A 19,688-nucleotide genomic window follows, 5' to 3' on the forward strand; every position below is an offset into this window, starting at 1 on the left:
TGGATTCGTGTATTATTATTATTTTTTTGTGATAAAACGTTTTTTTAATGTAATTTAAATTATTATTTTTTGTATGAATGAATGTTGTTTATTTTCTCTTCTATCGGACTTTTGCTGATGAGGTATCACTCCGCCAGAAAAGTAGAGACCTGTTTATGTGTTTCGTGTTTCCAAAACAGGTATGTGGATTTGTGTATTATTATTATTGTTTTGTGATAAAACGTTTTTTTAATGTAATTTAAATTATTATTTTTTGTATGAATGAATGTTTATTTTCTCTTCTATCGGACTTTTGCTGATGAAGTATCACTCCGCCAGAAAAGTAGAGACCTGTTTATGTGTTTCGTGTTTCCAAAACAGGTGACCAATAAATGATGAAACGACGGAATGGTGGAGTGTCTCTTACTTAAAAAACGACACAACGCAGAATAAGACTCACTACATTGGTACAAAATGCGGCTGCTAGACTTTTGACAAGAACAAGAAAGTTTGATCATATTACGGAACAAGAAAATTTGATCATATTACGACTAAACTGGCTCACCTGCACTGGCTTCCTGTGCACTTAAGATGTGACTTTAAGGTTTTACTACTTACGTATAAAATACTACACGGTCTAGCTCCACCCTATCTTGCCGATTGTATTGTACCATATGTCCTGGCAAGAAATCTGCGTTCAAAGGACTCCGGCTTATTAGTGATTCCCAGAGCCCAAAAAAAGTATTGCGGGCTATAGAGCGTTTTCCGTTCGGGCTCCAGTACTCTGGAATGCCCTCCCGGTAACAGTTCGAGATGCCACCTCAGTAGAAGCATTTAAGTCTCATCTTAAAACTTATTTGTATACTCTAGCCTTTAAATAGACCCCCTTTTTAGACCAGTTGCTCTGCCGTTTCTTTTCTTTTTCACCTTTGTCCCACTCTCCCTTGTGGAGGGGGTCCGGTCCGGTGTACCATGGATGAAGTACTGGCTGTCCAGAGTCGGGACCCAGGATGGACCGCTCGTCCAGAGTCGGGACCCAGGATGGATCGCTTGCCTGTGTATCGACTGGGGACTGCTGATCCGCCTCCGCTTGGGATGGTTTCCTGTTGGCTCCACTGTGGACGGGACTCTCGCTACTGTGTTGGATCCACTTTAAACTGGACCCCCACGGTTGTGTTGGATTCACTATGGATTGAACTTTCACAGTATCATGTTAAACCCGCTCGACGTCCATTGCCTTCGGTCCCCTAGAGGGGGGAGGTTGCCCACATTTGAGGTCCTCTCCAAGGTTTCTCATAGTCATCATTGTCACTTTCACCGACGTCCCACTGGGTGTGAGTTTTCCTTGCCCTTATGTGGGCTCTACCGAGGATGTCGTTGTGGTTTGTGCAAGCCTTTGAGACACTAGTGATTTAGGGCTATATAAATAAAAATTGATTGATTGATTGATAATCATGGATATGGTGTTATGGTACATGTGCAATGAAGTGTATATTGTCTTTAACATCAGTACACACTACAAGGAAGAGGCTGCATTGTTTTTTTTTTATTTGCTTGGTCGCTTTTATTGCGCCAGCACTGTCGCGCCCGTCTACAAAAACGAAAGCAGGACACGTAAGTTAACTTCATGAGTTGTCGTTAAACAAGGACTAAAAACATAAGAAAATGTTGCACCTTTGTTATGACACAGAGCAAAAAGTCTTGCTTGTCAAAGTTGTCTCATCAGGTGGATTTTGCACAGCCATCATATCCAAAACAGCTAACTGTCATTTGTGTTAGCGGGTGTGTCCCAAAGCCCATTTTGATGTGTCTTTTTTATTAATGTTGAGTGAAAAGAGCAGCATGTTTACAGTCAGACATAGAATAAAGTCATCTTATTGTGTGTTTAAAGGCAGCAAGGCAGTGTTGTTGAGCTTGGAAATGACAGCGCACAAACGTGGCGTCATCACAAGTCTCCGTTTGTGCTGTGTACACGCATACGCTAAGCAGAGAGTTTTGGATCGCTACAGTTCGGCCTGCGGTTGTAAAAGTCTGCGTTTTTAAAGAAAAAAGTATGCGTCTGCGTGTGGACAAGAGGCCTTAACACAGAGATAAGTATGCGTTTATTAAGAATCTGTGTTTGTGTGGACTTAGCCTCAGGCAGTCTACCCGGCAAGAAATCTGTATTCTAAGAACTCTGGCTTATTAGTGATTCCCAGAGCCTAAAACAAAGACTGCGGGCTATAGAGCGTTTTCTATTGGGGCTCCAGTATTCTAGAATGCCCTCGCGGTAATAGTTAGAGATGCTACCTCAGTAGAAGCATTTAAGTCGCATCTTAAAACTCATTTCTATACTCTACACTGTAAAAAAAATCTTATTTTTATGGTTAATTTACTCTACTGTAATTTTTCTATTTTTTTTAAAATAGGTTATAAAACTGTAGAATTGAAGACATTATCTGTAAATAAACAAACCGCCTGTTATTTTAAGTAATATGCCAGTAATGACAAACTATGTATATTTCTATTTTTTTTTACAGAAAAATACCATATTAAATATATCATTTCTGTTTTCTCAAATTACTTTCAAATTCATGTAAAATTACAGTAATTAACTTTCATTTAATATGTAGCTTGTTATATAAAAGTCTATGTCCATACTAACAATCTAACAGTTTTATATGTAATTTTAGGGAAAATCTTATTTTTTTAATATATATGTGTATTTTTATATTCAAGTTGGAAAATATTTGTAGCCCCGTTATATAAAGGTTTGTACTCATACTAATAATTTAACATTTTTCTCTGTAATATGATACACGAGGTTGACTGCAAGACATACTTGATCAACAGCCACAAGCCATACAGGTCACACTGACGTTGGCAGTACAAACAAATTTAACACTGTTACAAATATGCCCCACATTGTGAACCCACATCAAACAAGAACAACAAACATTTCGGGAGAACATCTTCACCGTAACACAAAATAAACACAAAAAAAACAAATACCCAGAATGCCAAGCAGCGCTACTCTTCCGGGCTGCACCCCCGCTACCACAAAAACCCGCCCACCTCAAACGACGCACGGAGGGGGGCGGTGATGTGGAGTCTGAGCTGAGGATGTCGTTGTGGCTTGTGCAGCCCTTTGAGACATTTGTAATTGAGGGCTATGTAAATAAACTTTGATTGATTGATTGATACTATGAATATGTGTATTTGTGATTTCCAGAGCCCAAAATAAAGTCTGTGGGCTGTAAAGGGTTTTCTATTCGGGCTCCAGTACTCTGGAAAGCCCTCCCGGTAATAGTTGGAGATGCTACCTCAGTAGAAGCATTTAAGTCCCATCTTAAAACTCATTTGTATACTCTAGCCTTTAAATATACCCCCCTTTTATACCAGTTGATCTGCCGTCTCTTTTCTGCTCTGCCCCCCTCTCCTGCGTGGGGAGGTTATATTCGGTGACCACAGATGACGCGCTAGCTGTCCAAAGTCGGGACCCGTGGTGGACCTCTCATCTGTGCTTTAGTTGAGGACGTCTCTGCGCTGCTTACTTGTCTCTATTCAAGATGATTCCCTGCTGGCCCCATTATGGACTGGACTCACATCATTAACTACATCCACTATGGATTGGACTCACACCATTAACTAGATCCACTATGGACTGGACTCACACTATTAACGAGATCCACTATGGACTGGACTCACACCATTAACTAGATCCACTACGGACTGGAATCACACCATTAACTAGATCCACTGTGGACTGGACTCACACCATTAATTAGATCCACTATGGACTGGAATCACACCATTAACTAGATCCACTATGGACTGGACTCACACCATTAACGAGATCCACTATGGACTGGACTCACACCATTAACTAGATCCACTATGGACTGGAATCACACCATTAACTAGATCCACTATGGACTGGAATCACACCATTAACTAGATCCACTATGGACTGGACTCTCACACTATTAACTAGATCCACTCGATGTCCATTTCCCCGGTCACCCATATCTGCGGTCCCCTCCAAGCTTTCTCATTGTCATCCCATTGGGTTGAGTTTTTTCTTGCCCTGATGTGGGATCTGAGCCGAGGATGTTGTAGTTGCTTGGGCAGCCCTTTGAGACACTTGTGATTAAGGGCTATGATTGATACTATGACTATTATCAATACTACTCTGATTGATACTATGAATTTGTGTAAAATGGGCTAAAACTATGGTACTATGGTTTGATTTTTCGTGAATCAGTACCAAATCTGTAAAACTGGAAATAATCCAACAGGATTATCGCAGGATTACATCAGAGTACAAGTTGTGTGGAGCGAGTACGTCAAAGTTGGATGTTTGTTCGCTCGCTAAGTAAACTTAGGTCATTCAGAAAAAAACCTGGCCGCTCGTAGAACGTGGTTTAGCTGTGGATGGACGTCCATGACTGCTGATGTTGTTTGTCACAAACACTCGTATTCGCACGGAGTCAAACACCCCTCGTGTGTTTTTGTGTCCTCCTAGCTTGTTACATAGCCCCAATCACATTTGAGCTAATCGAATTCCTCCGGTTTAGCCGCGCCGTCATTACAGGGAATTGAATTGGATGCGGGGGAAACAACGCCACCGCCGCTGCCTGCTGTTCACGCCGCATTACGGCAAACGATGTGCACTGCGACAAGATGAACGTCAACACGACGTAATGAAAGCAACGGCGTAAACAAAAGTTTTTTTAATTGAATTTTTACCACCCCCGTCAGGGTATTTCTGACTCCCCGGTTGGGATAATTATGGATTCAATTTAGTGGATATATTCATTTCAAATGACGCTAACGGTAATGAAGCAGCGCTGGTGGGGATCATGGAGAGAAGAGAAGGAAGCCATCCATCCATTTTCTAATAGGGGATGCAGGAACCTACCCCAGCCGATTTTCATGATGTCATTTTAGTGACAAACCAGCAGACGTGAGAGAAAATGACCACGCCCCCTTGTTGTCCTGACATGCTGGGCACAAAAAGGGTGACATTTTGACAAAACATGCACACCTGCGGTGCTTTTTTTGCTACTATTTCTCTGACAAACAAACCACATGGCGGCGCTGGTCTTGAACCCCCAAAGATTTCTTCCTCTTCTTTCCTGACAATTTAAATCAATGTTCAAGTATTTTTTGTTATTGTAAAGAATAATAAATCCATTTTAATTGAATTCTTCATTTTAGCTTATGTTTTTTTCGACAAAGAATATTTGTGAAATATTTCTTCAAACTTATGATTAAAATAAAATAAAAAATATTCTGGCAAATCTAGAATATCTGTAGAATCAAATTTAAATCTTATTTCAAAGTGTTGAATTTCTTTTCAAATTTTTGTTCTGGAAATTCTAGAAAAAATAATGATTTGACTTTGTTAGAAATAGAGCTTGGTCCAATTTGTTATATATTCCAGATTGGATTTTAACCTATTTAAAACATGTCATCAAAATTCTAAAATTAATCTTAATCAGGAAAAATTACTAACGATGTTCCATAAATTCTTCTTTTAATTTTTTCAAAAATATTCGAATTAGCTAGTTTTTCTCCTCATATTTTTCGGTTTACTTTTGAATTTTAAAGAGTTGAAATTGAAGATAAACTATGTTTCAAAATTTTATTTTCATTTTTTTTGTGTTTTCTACTCTTTTAATACGTTCAATTAAGTGTTTTTGTCATCATTTATTCCCTACAAAAAACCTTCCGTGAAAGGAAAAAAATGTACGACGGAAAAGACTGACAGAAATACCCATTTTTTATATATAAAGATTTATTTATTAAAGGTATATAAAACAATTTAAAATAAAAAAAAAGGTAAATTGAGCAAATTGGCTATTTCTGGCAATTTATTTAAGTGTGTATCAAACTGGTAGCCCTTGGCATTAATCAGTACCCAAGAAGTAGCTCTTGGTTTCAAAAAGGTTGCTGACCCCTGCTTTAGAGTCTCAAAATGGCGGCACTAAGGCGTCCTTATAAAATGCCCAAGCCACTTTACAACTGTTATTACTATGAGACCGATGTATAACACATGTGTATGGAATAGTGTGATGTTGGTGCGCTATATTATGAAGGAGACAGGGTGTTATGTTTTATTTTGAAGTATTGGTTGTACTTTGAAGAACCAGATGTCCGTTGCAGGAAGTGACTTTGCTGTTTTTTCGAGTATTTACTTCCTCTTCTATCGGACTTTTAATGATGAGGTAGATAGATAGATTGATAGATAGTAATTTATTGATTCCTTCAGGAGAGTTCCTTCAGGAAAATTAAAATTCCAGCAGCAGTGTACGGAGTTGAGATCAATTTAAATAAAAGTAAAAAGTAAATGGGGTTTAAATGGAAACAAAATAGAGAAATATTACAATAAGAATAAAAAATAAAAAGCAACAATGGGAATACAAATATAACAGTAAAATAGGAATATATATGTAGTTAGGTATCACTCCGCCAGGAAAGTAGAGACCTGTTAATGTGGGGCGGCATAGCTCGGTTGGTAGAGTGGCCGTGCCAGCAACTTGAGGGTTGCAGGTTCGATTCCTGCTTCCGCCATTCTAGTCACTGCCGTTGTGTCCTTGGGCAAGACACTTTACCCACCTGCCCCCAGTGCCACCCACACTGGTTTAAATGTAACTTAGATATTGGGTTTCACTATGTAAAGCGCTTTGAGTCACTAGAGAAAAGCGCTATATAAATATAATTCACAATTCACTTCGTGTTTCCAAAACAGGTGGCCAATAAATGATGAAACGACGAAATTGGTGAAGTGTCTCTTACTTAAAAAACTACACAACGCAGAATAAGACTCACTACATGTATACAACTTTTTCTCGGTGTAATAATCCATCCATCCATATTCTACCGCTTATCTGGGGTTGGGTCGCGGGGGCAGCAGCCAAAGCAGTTCCTTCCATCGCTGCTTGCAGCTTTAATTTTTCTTGTTTTTGAACACTGACTTTTTGCAGTGCAGTGAAAGTAGCGACAACAAAACCCAACGTGGAGGGATGACAAAAAAGTATTGCGTTATTGTTCTAGAAAATGATATTGAAACAAACAAAGTGGAGCAGCAAGCGTTTTTGCGCCAAAGAAAAGCCTTGTCCGTGCTCGCTATGCAAATGCGAGGCTTCGCCGGGCGTAATGGAGTTCAAACAAGCGAGACCACGGGGTTAAGCAAAGTCATCTGCCGAGCGCGATAAGACTGGCATCAATCTGGCGCTCTTGTTCGGACAAACGTCGGCGGGTCAATTACGTCCTCGTTTGCGGAGCTAACAAAAGTGCGCGTTGTTTGACATTCGCCCGTCAGCGCGCGGGCGATGGAAGTTGGGAGTGAGAAGCAAAGCAAACAGTGTGATTACGGATGAATAGCGAGTTAACCTCCTCACCTCGCCGTCAACGCCGCTTCATCAGCGACACTTAAGTAGGTGGATTTCCATCACGCCAAGCGCTAATTACGGCAGAGCGCCGTTGTTTTTTGCGGCGCTGGGAATGTGCAATCAGCTTGTCTTGGAAGATGACAGACAATCAAAGACGACTTTTTTGTCATGGTGAAGACATTTAGCGAGTTTGAAGCAGGCAGAAAACAAAATTAGCATTTTAGCCTTTAAGACAGGGGTGTCAAACTCATTTTAGATGGGGGGACACATGGAGAAAAATCTACTCCCAAGTGGGCCGGACTGGTAAAATCACGGCACAATAACTTAAGAATAAAGACAAATTCAGATTGTTTTCTTTGTGTCAAGCATGGACTTGGACTTTGCTTGTTTCTTTGACTCACACCATTAACTAGATCCACTGTGGACTGGACTCACACTATTAACTAGATCCACTGTGGACTGGACTCACACCATTAACTAGATCCACTGTGGACTGGACTCACACTATTAACTAGATCCACTGTGGACTGGACTCACACTATTAACTAGATCCACTGTGGACTGGACTCACACCATTAACTAGATCCACTGTGGACTGGACTCACACTATTAACTAGATCCACTGTGGACTGGACTCACACTATTAACTAGATCCACTGTGGGCTGGACTCACACTATTAACTAGATCCACTGTGGACTGGACTCACACTATTAACTAGATCCACTGTGGACTGGACTCACACTATTAACTAGATCCACTGTGGACTGGACTCACACTATTAACTAGATCCACTATGGACTGGACTCACACCATTAACTAGATACACTATGGACTGGACTCACACCATTCACTAGATCCACTATGGACTGGACTCTCACACTATCATGCTAGACACACTATGGACTGGAGTCTCACACCATTAACTAGATCCACTATGGACTGGACTCACAACATTAACTAGATCCACTATGGACTGGACTCACACCATTAACTAGATCCACTATGGACTGGACTCACACCATTCACTAGATCCACTATGGACTGGACTCACACCATTAACTAGATCCACTATGGACTGGACTCACACTATTAACTAGATCCACTGTGGACTGGACTCACACCATTAACTAGATCCACTATGGACTGGACTCACACATTAACTAGATCCACTATGGACTGGACTCACACATTAACTAGATCCACTATGGACTGGACTCACACCATTCACTAAATTGACTATGGACTGGACTCTCACACTATTATGCTAGACCCACTATGGACTGGACTCTCACGCTATTAACTAGATCCACTATAGACTAGACTCACACCATTAACTAGATCCACTATGGACTGGACTCACACATTAACTAGATCCACTGTGGACTGGACTCACACCATTAACTAGATACACTATGGACTGGACTCACACATTAACTAGATCAACTATGGACTGGACTCACACCATTAACTAGATCCACTATGGACTGGACTCACACATTAACTAGATCCACTATGGACTGGACTCACACCATTCACTAAATTGACTATGGACTGGACTCTCACACTATTATGCTAGACCCACTATGGACTGGACTCTCATGCTATTAACTAAATCCACTATGGACTGGACTCACACCATTAACTAGATCCACTATGGACTGGACTCACACATTAACTAGATCCACTGTGGACTGGACTCACACCATTAACTAGATCCACTATGGACTGGACTCACACCATTAACTAGATCCACTATGGACTGGACTCACACCATTAACTAGATCCACTATGGACTGGAATTACACCATTAACTAGATCCACTATGGATTGGAATCACACTATCAACTAGATCCACTATGGACTGGACTCTCACACTATTAACTAGATCCACTCGATGTCCATTTCCCCGGTCACCCACATTTGCGGTCCACTCCAAGGTTTCTCATTGTCATCCCATTGGGTTGAGTTTTTTCTTGCCCTGATGTGGGATCTGAGCCGAGGATGTCGTCGTGGCTTGTGCAGCCCTTTGAGACACTTGTGATTAAGGGCTATGATTGATACTATGACTATTATCAATACTACTCTGATTGATACTATGAATATGTGTAAAAATGGGCTAAAACTATGGTACTATGGTTTGATTTTTCATGAATCAGTACCAAATCTGTAAAACTGGAAATAATCCAACAGGATTATTGCAGGATTACATCAGAGTACAAATTGTGTGGAGCGAGTACGTCAGAGTTTCATGTTTGTTCGCTCGCTAAGTAAACTTAGGTCATTCAGAAAAATACACAAACAAACTACAAAAAGGCAAACAAAGGGCGCGCACAATGGCGGAGAACAAATACTTGGCTACAAAAACAAATGACTAGAACAAAGGCTGTAAAGTATAAACGTGAAACAAAAACACTTGGGCTGTAGCATGAACAACAAACCAAAAACTTACGTGGCGTGGATAAAAGGAACAGCATGGAAAGACATGAAGGAGTTGAGGTATACATGTGTAAAGTGGGTACATGTAAAGTTGCCAGGCCGAAGAACAGAAACAAAATGGCTTAAATAGCAGTGATGGAACAGGTGCGTGACATGACAGCTGAAATTAATGAGTTGGCATGGTAACGAAAACAAACCAGGAAGTGCAAAACAGGAAACAAGTGTCCAAAAAGCAAAACATAACAAGACCGAAACAAAACATGATATCTTTGGCGTGACACTTTGTTTAAAAATAGAAGAAGCACATTTTGAAAATGTACAAATCATGTTGTTGGATTTTTTTTTAACTTACAATCTACGGCTAATTATATTCTATCTTTATTTGTCGTTATTTATACTTTCTGAATACATTATGTTTAGTCTTTATTTGAAGGGACAATGCACAGAAAGATTAAACTCAAAGACAGATATGTTCTGTACCATCCATCCATCCATTTTTCCTACCGCTTTTCCCCTTTAGGGTCCCGGGGGACGCTTGTCCCTATCTCAGCTACAATTGGGCGGAAGGCGGTGTACACCCTGGACAAGTCGCCACCTCATCGCAGGGCCAACACAGATAGACAGACAACATTCACACACTAGGGCCAATTTAGTGTTGCCAATCAACCTATCCCCAGGTGCATGTCTTTGGAAGTGGGAGGAAGCCGGGGGGGAGTGTCCAAAGTGCGCCCGGGGGGGCTAATTTTTTGTTAGCATGTTGTACAAATATAATCCATGCATTATTAATACTAAGATTTAAATTTTGCTTTGTACATCAAGTGACTAGGACACCTGATTCTAATGATTTGGATGGCTGGCCAAATACTTTTGGCAATATAGTGTATTTTAAGAGATTTGGATCTCAAAAACATAAGTGCTACTTAATAAGTACCGTATTTTTCCGACTATAAGTCGCAGTTTTTTTTTCATAGTTTGGCCGGGGGTTCGACGTATACTCCCGAGCGACTTATGTGTGAAATTATTAACACATTACCGTAAAACATCAAATAATATAATTTATCTCATTCGCGCAAGAGACGAGGAAAATATCCATAATCGTCACACACACACGTCAGCCAATAAAAATACGGCGGGGGAGGGTCATGGCAGAAGTGCATTGTGGGTCGTGGGATGCTAACTGCTATATGGTACTGTCGTAGCTATTAAAATGGATCATTTCATCGTTGGCAGTAACTTATAAAAACTGAGAAGGGCTGAACAAAAATGGCACCGAAAAGGAAATCATGTAGTGCAGATTACAAGATGGATGTAGTGAAATATGCAGCAGAAAACGACAAGAGGAAGCGACGTATAGTGACAGATTGTTTGGTAAACGTATAGCATGTTCTATATGTTATAGTTATTTGAATGACTCTTACCATAATATGTTAGGTTAACATACCAGGCATGTTCTCAGTTGGTTATTTATGCCTCATATAACGTACACTTATTCAGCCTGTTCACTATTCTTTATTTATTTTAAATTGCCTTTGAAATGTTTATTCTTGGTGTTGGGTTTTATCAAATACATTTCCCCCAAAAATGCGACTTATACTCCAGTGCGACATATAAAGTAGTTCCTTGAATTACCGCTAGGGCGCTAATTAATTTAAAACCTCTTCTCACTCCGTCGTTTACCAAAGGCATGCGGTAACTTTAGGCCTGCGCTTATAAATTTGAGTGTGATGTAAGGATACCATCATGAAAAGCGCATTTAATTAAAAAAAAAACAATATGGTCTTACCTTTACTTATAAATGAAATCCATGCGCAGCTCCTTCTGATCAAAAACATCGATACCTTGTTTGTAGAAGTCTTCCTTATCTTTCTTCAGTTTTAAAAGTCTCTCTGTCTGGATGGAGATCTTCTTTTATTACTTCCTGCTTCAATTGAAACTCCAGTTTAGAAAATGGTATTATTTTAGATATGAAATCCTCCATGTTAAAAGTGCAGGCGAGAGGAAAAAATAAACGATCGCTGCTCACTCTTGCTGCTTGTTGTCACTTCTTCTGCAGCCGAGATCACTAGCGCCCTCTACCACCAGGAGGTGGGAGTCATTTAATGACTCATACTTGACACACGCAGCTACGGTATATTAATAAAACATAGCTGCTTACTGTTCTTTTTAGCATATTCAATAGCTTGGACCTTTAATCCTACTGAATAGCTCTTAATCTTCTTCCCTTTATGCGATTTAAATTATTCAAATCACCTCCTCCATTTTGAAAATGATGACAGGTGAAGTCTCACTCGTGACGAGTTCGACCCGGCGGAAATTCTAGGCATATGCTGATTATTTTGCGAAACGAATTTGACCCGGCGGAAATTCTAGACATGCGCTAATAAAAATAATATTTTGCCAAACGAGTTTGACCCGGCGTTAATCCTGAGCCGGCGGCAATGCTAAGCATGCGCTAATTATTTTGCAAAACGAGTTTGACCCGGCAGTAATTGTAGGCAGGCCAATACTATATACCTGGCGGCAATTCAAGGAAATACGGTATATGTTTTTATCCTTCTTTATTATGCATTTTCGGCCGGTGCAACGTATACTCCGGAGCGACTTATAATCCAAAAAAGACGGTACATTTTACGCTGAAGTATTATTGAAAGACTGACTTGTCTAAAATGGGAAAAAAAAACATGACATTTTCCTATTTTGGCAGCAGTTTTTGGGAAGCCAACGTTTTTTGTCATCTGGGCCAGAAGAGTGAGGATATTCTAAAGCATGGGTGTCAAACTCTGGCCCGCGGGCCAAATTTGGCCCGCCGTGTAATTTCATTTGGCCCTTGAGGCAATATGAAATTAACATTATAGCTGGCCCGCCGCTGTAACACCGCATTCACCACAATTACTCATACTCGACAACCCTCCCGATTTTCCCAGGAGACTCCTGGAGTTCAGTGCCCCTCCCGAATTTCTCCTGATTACCACCTGGACAATAATATTGGGGGCGGGTTGAAAAGCACTGCCTTTGGCGTTCTCTACATGTCGCCACGTCCGCTTTTCCTCCATACAAACAGCGTGCCGGCCCACTCACATAATATATGCAGCTCATACACACACACACAATGCATACTTGGTCAACAGCCATACAGGTCACACTGAAGGTGGCCGTATAAACAACTTTAACACTGTTACAAATATACGCCACACAGTGAACCCACGGCAAACAAGATTGACAAACACTTTTGTAGAGAACATCCGCACCGTAACACAACATAAACACAACGTAAAAACAACCGAACAAATACCCAGAACCCTTTGCATCGCTAACTCTTCCGGAACTCTACAATATACATCCCCGCTACCACCAAACCCCGCCCCAACTCAAACCCACCGCCGAAAAGAGGCATTCAATTTGTATTTTTATTTTATTTGATATGCCATTGATATTTTTTAATTATTATTATTTTAAACTGGATTTTGCATGTCACTATAAAGTTATATAAGCCTTGCTTGGTCAATATTCAATGCAAAACTTGTTTGGGTCGCTATTTAAGGATTCATTTGTTCAACCTCGGCCCGCGGCTTCGTTCAGTTTTAAGTTTTGGCCCGCTCTGTATTTGAGTTTGACACCCCTGTTCTAAAGGATTCCTGCAACAGGGATGCCGGGATGCAGGTCCTTATTGGCATGCAGGACGTAGAAGAAGACAATGTTGTGAGCTCTTGTTGCTTTCCGAGTTTTCGATAGTCTTAGCGTGTCTGAACGCCATCCATAATTCATACACACACACTTCCTGGCTGACACCACAAAACCGCCAGCTTCAGTCAGCGCCGACATGCCTCGCTGTGGCCGACACCGACAAAGGACATTTTCACGTATTTATTCATTGAAGGCAGCGGCTTCAACAAGTCTGTTTGAAGAAGTATTGCAATAAAATGGAGTCAGTCAGCAAGTGTGGAGCCGAGGAACAAACATGCGCTGCAGGAAGCAGCAGGGATTGCCAGCTCACACCAAGGTGGCCAAACTTTTCCCTGCAAGGTGCCAGACCCAGAAATAGCACACCACTTCAATACATGCCCATTAGCAAACACAAACAATTATCATTACAATCTTTTTCCTCACAATTACCATCAACCTCAACTTGTGCTACTGTTAAACAATTGTATCTAAGTTATCACAAAACTTTCTGTTGCCATGAGTTCCCGGCGAGAAGACAAAAGCTGTCTTTGATCCTACCAAGAAGAAGGCTTGTAAAACTCCACTGTGTAGGATGGGAAGCAACATGAAAGTGTTCTGTTTCTTTGGTGTCTTGTTATCAACAGAAAGATATTGTCCTGACCGGAAAACTACAAAGCAAAGAGGGAGCAGGACCTGACTCCCCTCCAGGGACTGTTTCATTGAACTGTTTTACAACCTTTTCTTTGAACTGTTGTAATCAAAGGCAAAGGCTGTTAACGGCCTCCATCCATCCATTTCCTACCGCTTATTTCCTTTCGGGGTCGCGGGGGGGCGCTGGCGCCTATCTCAGCTACAATCGGGCCCCAGGTTGATTGGCAACGCTTAATGGTCCCTAGTGTGTGAATGTGAGTGTGAATGTTGTCTGTCTATCTGTGTTGGCCCTGCGATGGGGTGGCGACTTGTCTAGGGTGTACCCCGCCTTTCGCCCGATTGTTAACGGCCTCCGTCCCTTAAAAACAGCTGTTGCCGTGTAATCAGGAAAAGTCCAAATAAACACTGGTTAAAACATGGTGGAACTGTAAAAAGAGTACAGTCCAGACGTTTCTCCTCATTGAGCCCAATTTAATTCTGTCTCTGTTTAAAGGCCTACAGAAACCCACTACTACCGACCACGCAGTCTGATAGTTTAGATATCAATGATGAAATCTTAACATTGCAACACATGCCAATACGTAATATGTTGAAGAGGTTCATTTAGCCTACTGACGTGTACTTGTCAGGTACAACACTTTACCTTACTAGCCAATACGGCCGGTTTAATTTACTAAATTGCAATTTTAAATTACGCACGGAAGTATCATGCTAAAACGTTGCGGTATGATGACGCGTGCGTGTGACGTCACGCATTGTAGAGGACATTTTGTTCCAGCACCGTTCACAGGTATAAGTCGTCTCTTTTCATCGCATAATTGCACAGTATTCTGGACAATCTGTGTTGCTGAATCTTATGCAATTTGTTCAATGAATAATGGAGACGTCAAAGAAGAAACCTGTAGGTGGGATGCGGTGTATTGCGTCCGCCTTTAGCAACACAAACACAGCCGGCGTTTCATTGTTTACATTCCCGAAAGATGACGGTGAAGCTTTACTATGGAACAGAGCGGTCAAGCGAACACGGTTGGATTGGACCACACACACAAAGTACAGTGTATTATGCAGCGATCATTTTCGAAAGATCGTGTTTCAGTGAGAGACAATGATACAAAACAGTATGATAAATAAATAAAAAAAGTAAAATAGCAACACAAATTGTCATCATACCCAACATCATTTGATGCTGCCTCATAAAGTGCATTTAGTATGTAGTGTCTACCCTCAAAGGGCATGGCACTCTCCATTATTTCTTTGTCATCATCATCAACATCAGTATCACCATCCATCCATCCATTATCTACCGCTTGTCCCTCTCGGGGTGGCGGGGGTTGCTGGAGCCTATCTCATACCAATATCAAAATCATAATCAACATCAGCGTTATTACCATCACCGCCATTCTCAAAAGATCATCTAGTTTTATTAAGACGGTGTTTTTCACCCTTTTTGAGCCAAGGCACATTCTTTTAATTAAAAAAAAATACAAAGGCACACCACCGGCAGACAAGGTTAAAAAATGAACCAGGGATTTTTGCACTATTTTAAATCAAACTTTTTTTGATGCATGTTTTGTACCAAAATACATTACTGGATATGTTAATAATTCACTATTTTTTTGGTGACAAATAATAAATTCCACATACTTAAAAACACACATTTTCAAACCTTCCTGACACACTTCCGACGGAGAATAATTAAAAGCAGGGTGTGGAGAGGCGCAGCCGACGAACGAGCAGCGGGGCAGGGCACGCTGGAGCGGCAAGGAGGCGGGAAATGCGGCTGAGCGGAGAGGCGGGGCGTGCCGGTAGCGACGCCGCAATCTAATTCAGGTGCGGCACACGATTAACATTTCTTCTCACGCTGCATAAAAGGGGAGAAGTAGGAGAGATCGGGGCAGAAGGAGTTGGAGAGCCTGCAACAACGGATGAAGAGCAGCAGCAGCGAAAGCAAAGAGCAGACGAGGACGGCGGCTGAAAAGCGGACCGTGAGCAACCCGGCGACGACGAAAGCTTTATTGAAAAATAAACAAGAGTCAAACCTGCTCAAGCAATCATGTCCTTCCTGAGTGGTCCATGGAACCCACACGACGACGACTTAAGTCGTTCACACAATGATTTTCCATTATATTACAGCAGTAAGGAGCTAGGGATCACAATGATTTTATTTAGAAATATCCGATAATATCGGACTGCCGACATTATCGCCCGATAAATGCTTTAAAATGAAATATCGGAAATTATTGGTATCGGTTTCAAAATTATAGGTATCGGCTTCAAAAACTAAAATGTATGACTTTTTTAATTTGCCGCTGTGTACACGGATGTAGGGAGAAGTACAGAGTGCCAATAAACTTAAATGCACCGCCTTTGCGTGCCAGCCCAATCACATAATATCTAAGACTTTTCACACACACACACACAAGTGAATGCAAGGCATACTTGGTCAACAGCCATACAGGTCACATTGAGAGTGGCCGTATAAACAACTTTAACACTGTTACAAATGTGTGCCACACTGTGAACCCAAACCAAACAAGAATGACGAACACATTTCGGGAGAACATCCGCACCGTAACAAAACATAAACGCAACAGAACAAATACCCAGAACCCTTGCAGCACTAACTCTTCCGGTACGCGACAATATACACCCCCCCCAACCCCGCCCACCTCAACCTCCTGATGCAATCTCAGGGAGAGCATGTCCTAAATTCCAAGCTGCTGTTTAGAGCCATGTTACAAAACAAAAAAATGCACTTTGTGACTTCTATAATAAATATGGTTGTGCCATGTTGGCATTTTTTTCCGTAACTTGAGTTGATTTATTTTGGAAAACCTTGTTACATTGTTTAATGCATCCAGCGGGGCATCACAACAAAAATAGGCATAATAATGTGTTAATTCCACGACTGTAAATATCGGTATCGGTAATTAAGAGTTTGACAATATCGGAATACCGGCAAAAAAGCCATTATCGGATATCTCTAATTTTATTGGTTTATTAGGTTTTATATTTCATTGTTGTACAGTGTGCCTGTATGCTACTATTATATACTATTATACTATTATATATATTGTATTTATATAGGTGTGTATGTGTGTGTGTGTGTGTGTGTGATGGATATGTGTGTATTTTGGGTATATGCATGTGTGTATGTATGTGATTGTGTGTGTATATGTATATATATATGTATATATGTATATGTATATATATATGTATATATGTATATAAATTGTATATGTGTGTGTGTATATATGTGTGTACATATGTATATATGTAAGTGTGTGTGAATTTAAATGTATTTTATATAGACAATATATAGCAGCAACCACTGAATTGAATTATATTATATATTGTATATATATATTGTATATGTATAGGGGTGGGACCTAATAAGTTTACTTCTTCCCACTCCCTTTTGAGCCAATCTTGACATCTACAAAAGATTAGGCACATGTAATGTTTTCAATGTAGGTGTAAAAATAATGTATCTATATATTTCTCTTGTATTTTATTTCATTCTCTTGTTTTGTTTGCATGGCTCAAAATAAACTATTTATTCATTCATTCATACTAACAGCGTGTTACATAATATTTGTTGCTTTTACACACACACACACACAAGTGAATGCAACGTATACTTGGTCAACAGCCATACAGGTCACACTGAGGGTGGCCGTATAAACAACTTTAACACTTTTACAAATATGCGCCACACTGTGAAGCCACACCAAACAAGAATGACAAACACATTTCGGGTGAACATCCGCACCGTAACACAACAGAGAAAATACCCAGAATCCCTTGCAGCACTAACTCTTCCAGGAAACTTCCAGCAAACTGAGCAATAATTAACGTTTAATTCATGCATTTTCTCTTGCTACGTCAAGGCTTGAATGTTTGGTTCTTTCATTATTGCTATTTTATTTTCAAATGTATTATTAGCCTGTGGGGGAAAAATGATATTTACCTCAGAAGATTGCAAATAGAAAAAAAGGCGTTACATTTTTATTTAAATTGTATTTGATATGCCATTGATATTTGTATTATTATTATTATTATTATTATTTGAAACTGGATTTTGCATGTCACTAAAGTTATATAAGCCTTGCTTGTTCAATATTTATTGCAAATCTTGTTTGGGTCCCTATTAAAAGGTTAATTAGTTCAACCTTGGCCCGCGGCTTTGTTCCGTTTCAAATGTTGGCCCACTCTGTATTTGAGTTCGACTGCCCTGCTTTAAATGCAAACTTAATGACAATGAAGTCCATTCTATTCTATTCAGATGTAAGCTGCAGGGGCGGTCCTGACAAAATGAGGAGCATTTCAACAAAAACCGAGAGCAAGGCCACACTCTGGACAAAAGTTATACGTTTTTAAAGGCTCTAAAAAGTTACTCTAACAGTGAAATGTGTTTTTTTTTTTTTGTAAAAGTTCTCACCTTGCAGTTTAGTCTTGGGAATCTTCCCGCAAGGCTTGCTGGCCGTGACGGTGGGAGCACAGGTGGCATCCATGAGCGCCCTCTTCAGCACGCCCGTCCTGTTCTTCTTGCCCGTGGCCGGATCGCACTCCCCCCAGGCCTGGAAGTCGTACTTGCACTCCCCTGCGGAGAGAAATATTCCGCAGCTTTGTTTATTGTCTCCTCATCGCCCGCCCGCTAATGCGTCCGCCGCCAGATGCTTTGTCTTTATTGGCGGCATAAAAGGCGCTTATAGCTGTCTGCTAACAGGAACAGATGGCGGCGAGGATACGTGATGGCGCCCGCTAACAGATGACGGCAATCAGGAGCATCCAGGATGCCGGAGAAACTTCCGGATTGGATCCTGGCAGCTATTACATGTGGCATGTGTTGCTTTGACGTGAAGACAGCTTCCATTTGGGGGACATTTGTCTTATATTACTCTGAGTCATTTGGGGAGTTGGTAGGGGGGCGACACATGAAAGAACCCCCTTGTCATCAACATTCCGAGGGCGCCCATCATCAGGGGAGGAGGATGAGCCTTTGTTGCGAGGATGTCCCACATTTGAAAAAGCCTTAAGGATCCTGGGAATCTGGCAGGAAGCCACCTCCTCTCTTTAAGGTCCCATTTTGTAGAATTGTTCAAAGTACACTGTAATTTGGCCAATGTAATTGATGCCATACAGCAGGGGTGTCCAAAGTGAGGCCCGCCACACATTCTGCAAACATTGCAAAATTGATAGTATTGCAAAAATAAAAAAATAAAAATTAAAACAGTGGAATGAGGTGAAATCTAATGAGAAAAAGTGGCAATGTTGACACAAAGCTGCCATGCAGGCAGTTTTTTTTTGTTCCTTTTGTCTTTATTTTCAATTTTTTTCCATCCATCCATCCATCCATCCATTTTCTACCGCTTATTCCCTTTCGGGGTTGCGGGGGGCGCTGGCGCCTATCTCAGCTACAATCGGGCGGAAGGCGGGGTACACCCTGGACAAGTCGCCACCTCATCGCAGGGCCAACACAGATAGACAGACAACATTCACACTCACATTCACACACTAGGGACCATTTAGTGTTGCCAATCAACCTATCCCCAGGTGCATGTCTTTGGAGGTGGGAGGAA

The 19,688-nt window shown here is 41.0% G+C and overlaps 1 protein-coding gene across 2 annotated transcripts in view; it reads right to left on the bottom strand.

Annotated features, from left to right (window-relative positions):
- Window positions 1-19,688, bottom strand: part of ptn (pleiotrophin) — a 132,945-nt gene that overhangs the window by 14,599 nt on the left and 98,658 nt on the right. For both annotated transcript variants that reach the window (XM_061912007.1, XM_061912008.1), the window contains exon 4: window positions 18,548-18,709. In XM_061912007.1, coding sequence (XP_061767991.1) covers window positions 18,548-18,709 — 162 coding nt within the window. The remainder of the gene's footprint in view (window positions 1-18,547; window positions 18,710-19,688) is intronic.

Source organism: Nerophis ophidion, linkage group LG10 (assembly GCF_033978795.1).
Source record: "Nerophis ophidion isolate RoL-2023_Sa linkage group LG10, RoL_Noph_v1.0, whole genome shotgun sequence".
In the NCBI taxonomy this organism is placed as follows: Eukaryota; Metazoa; Chordata; class Actinopteri; order Syngnathiformes; family Syngnathidae; genus Nerophis; species Nerophis ophidion.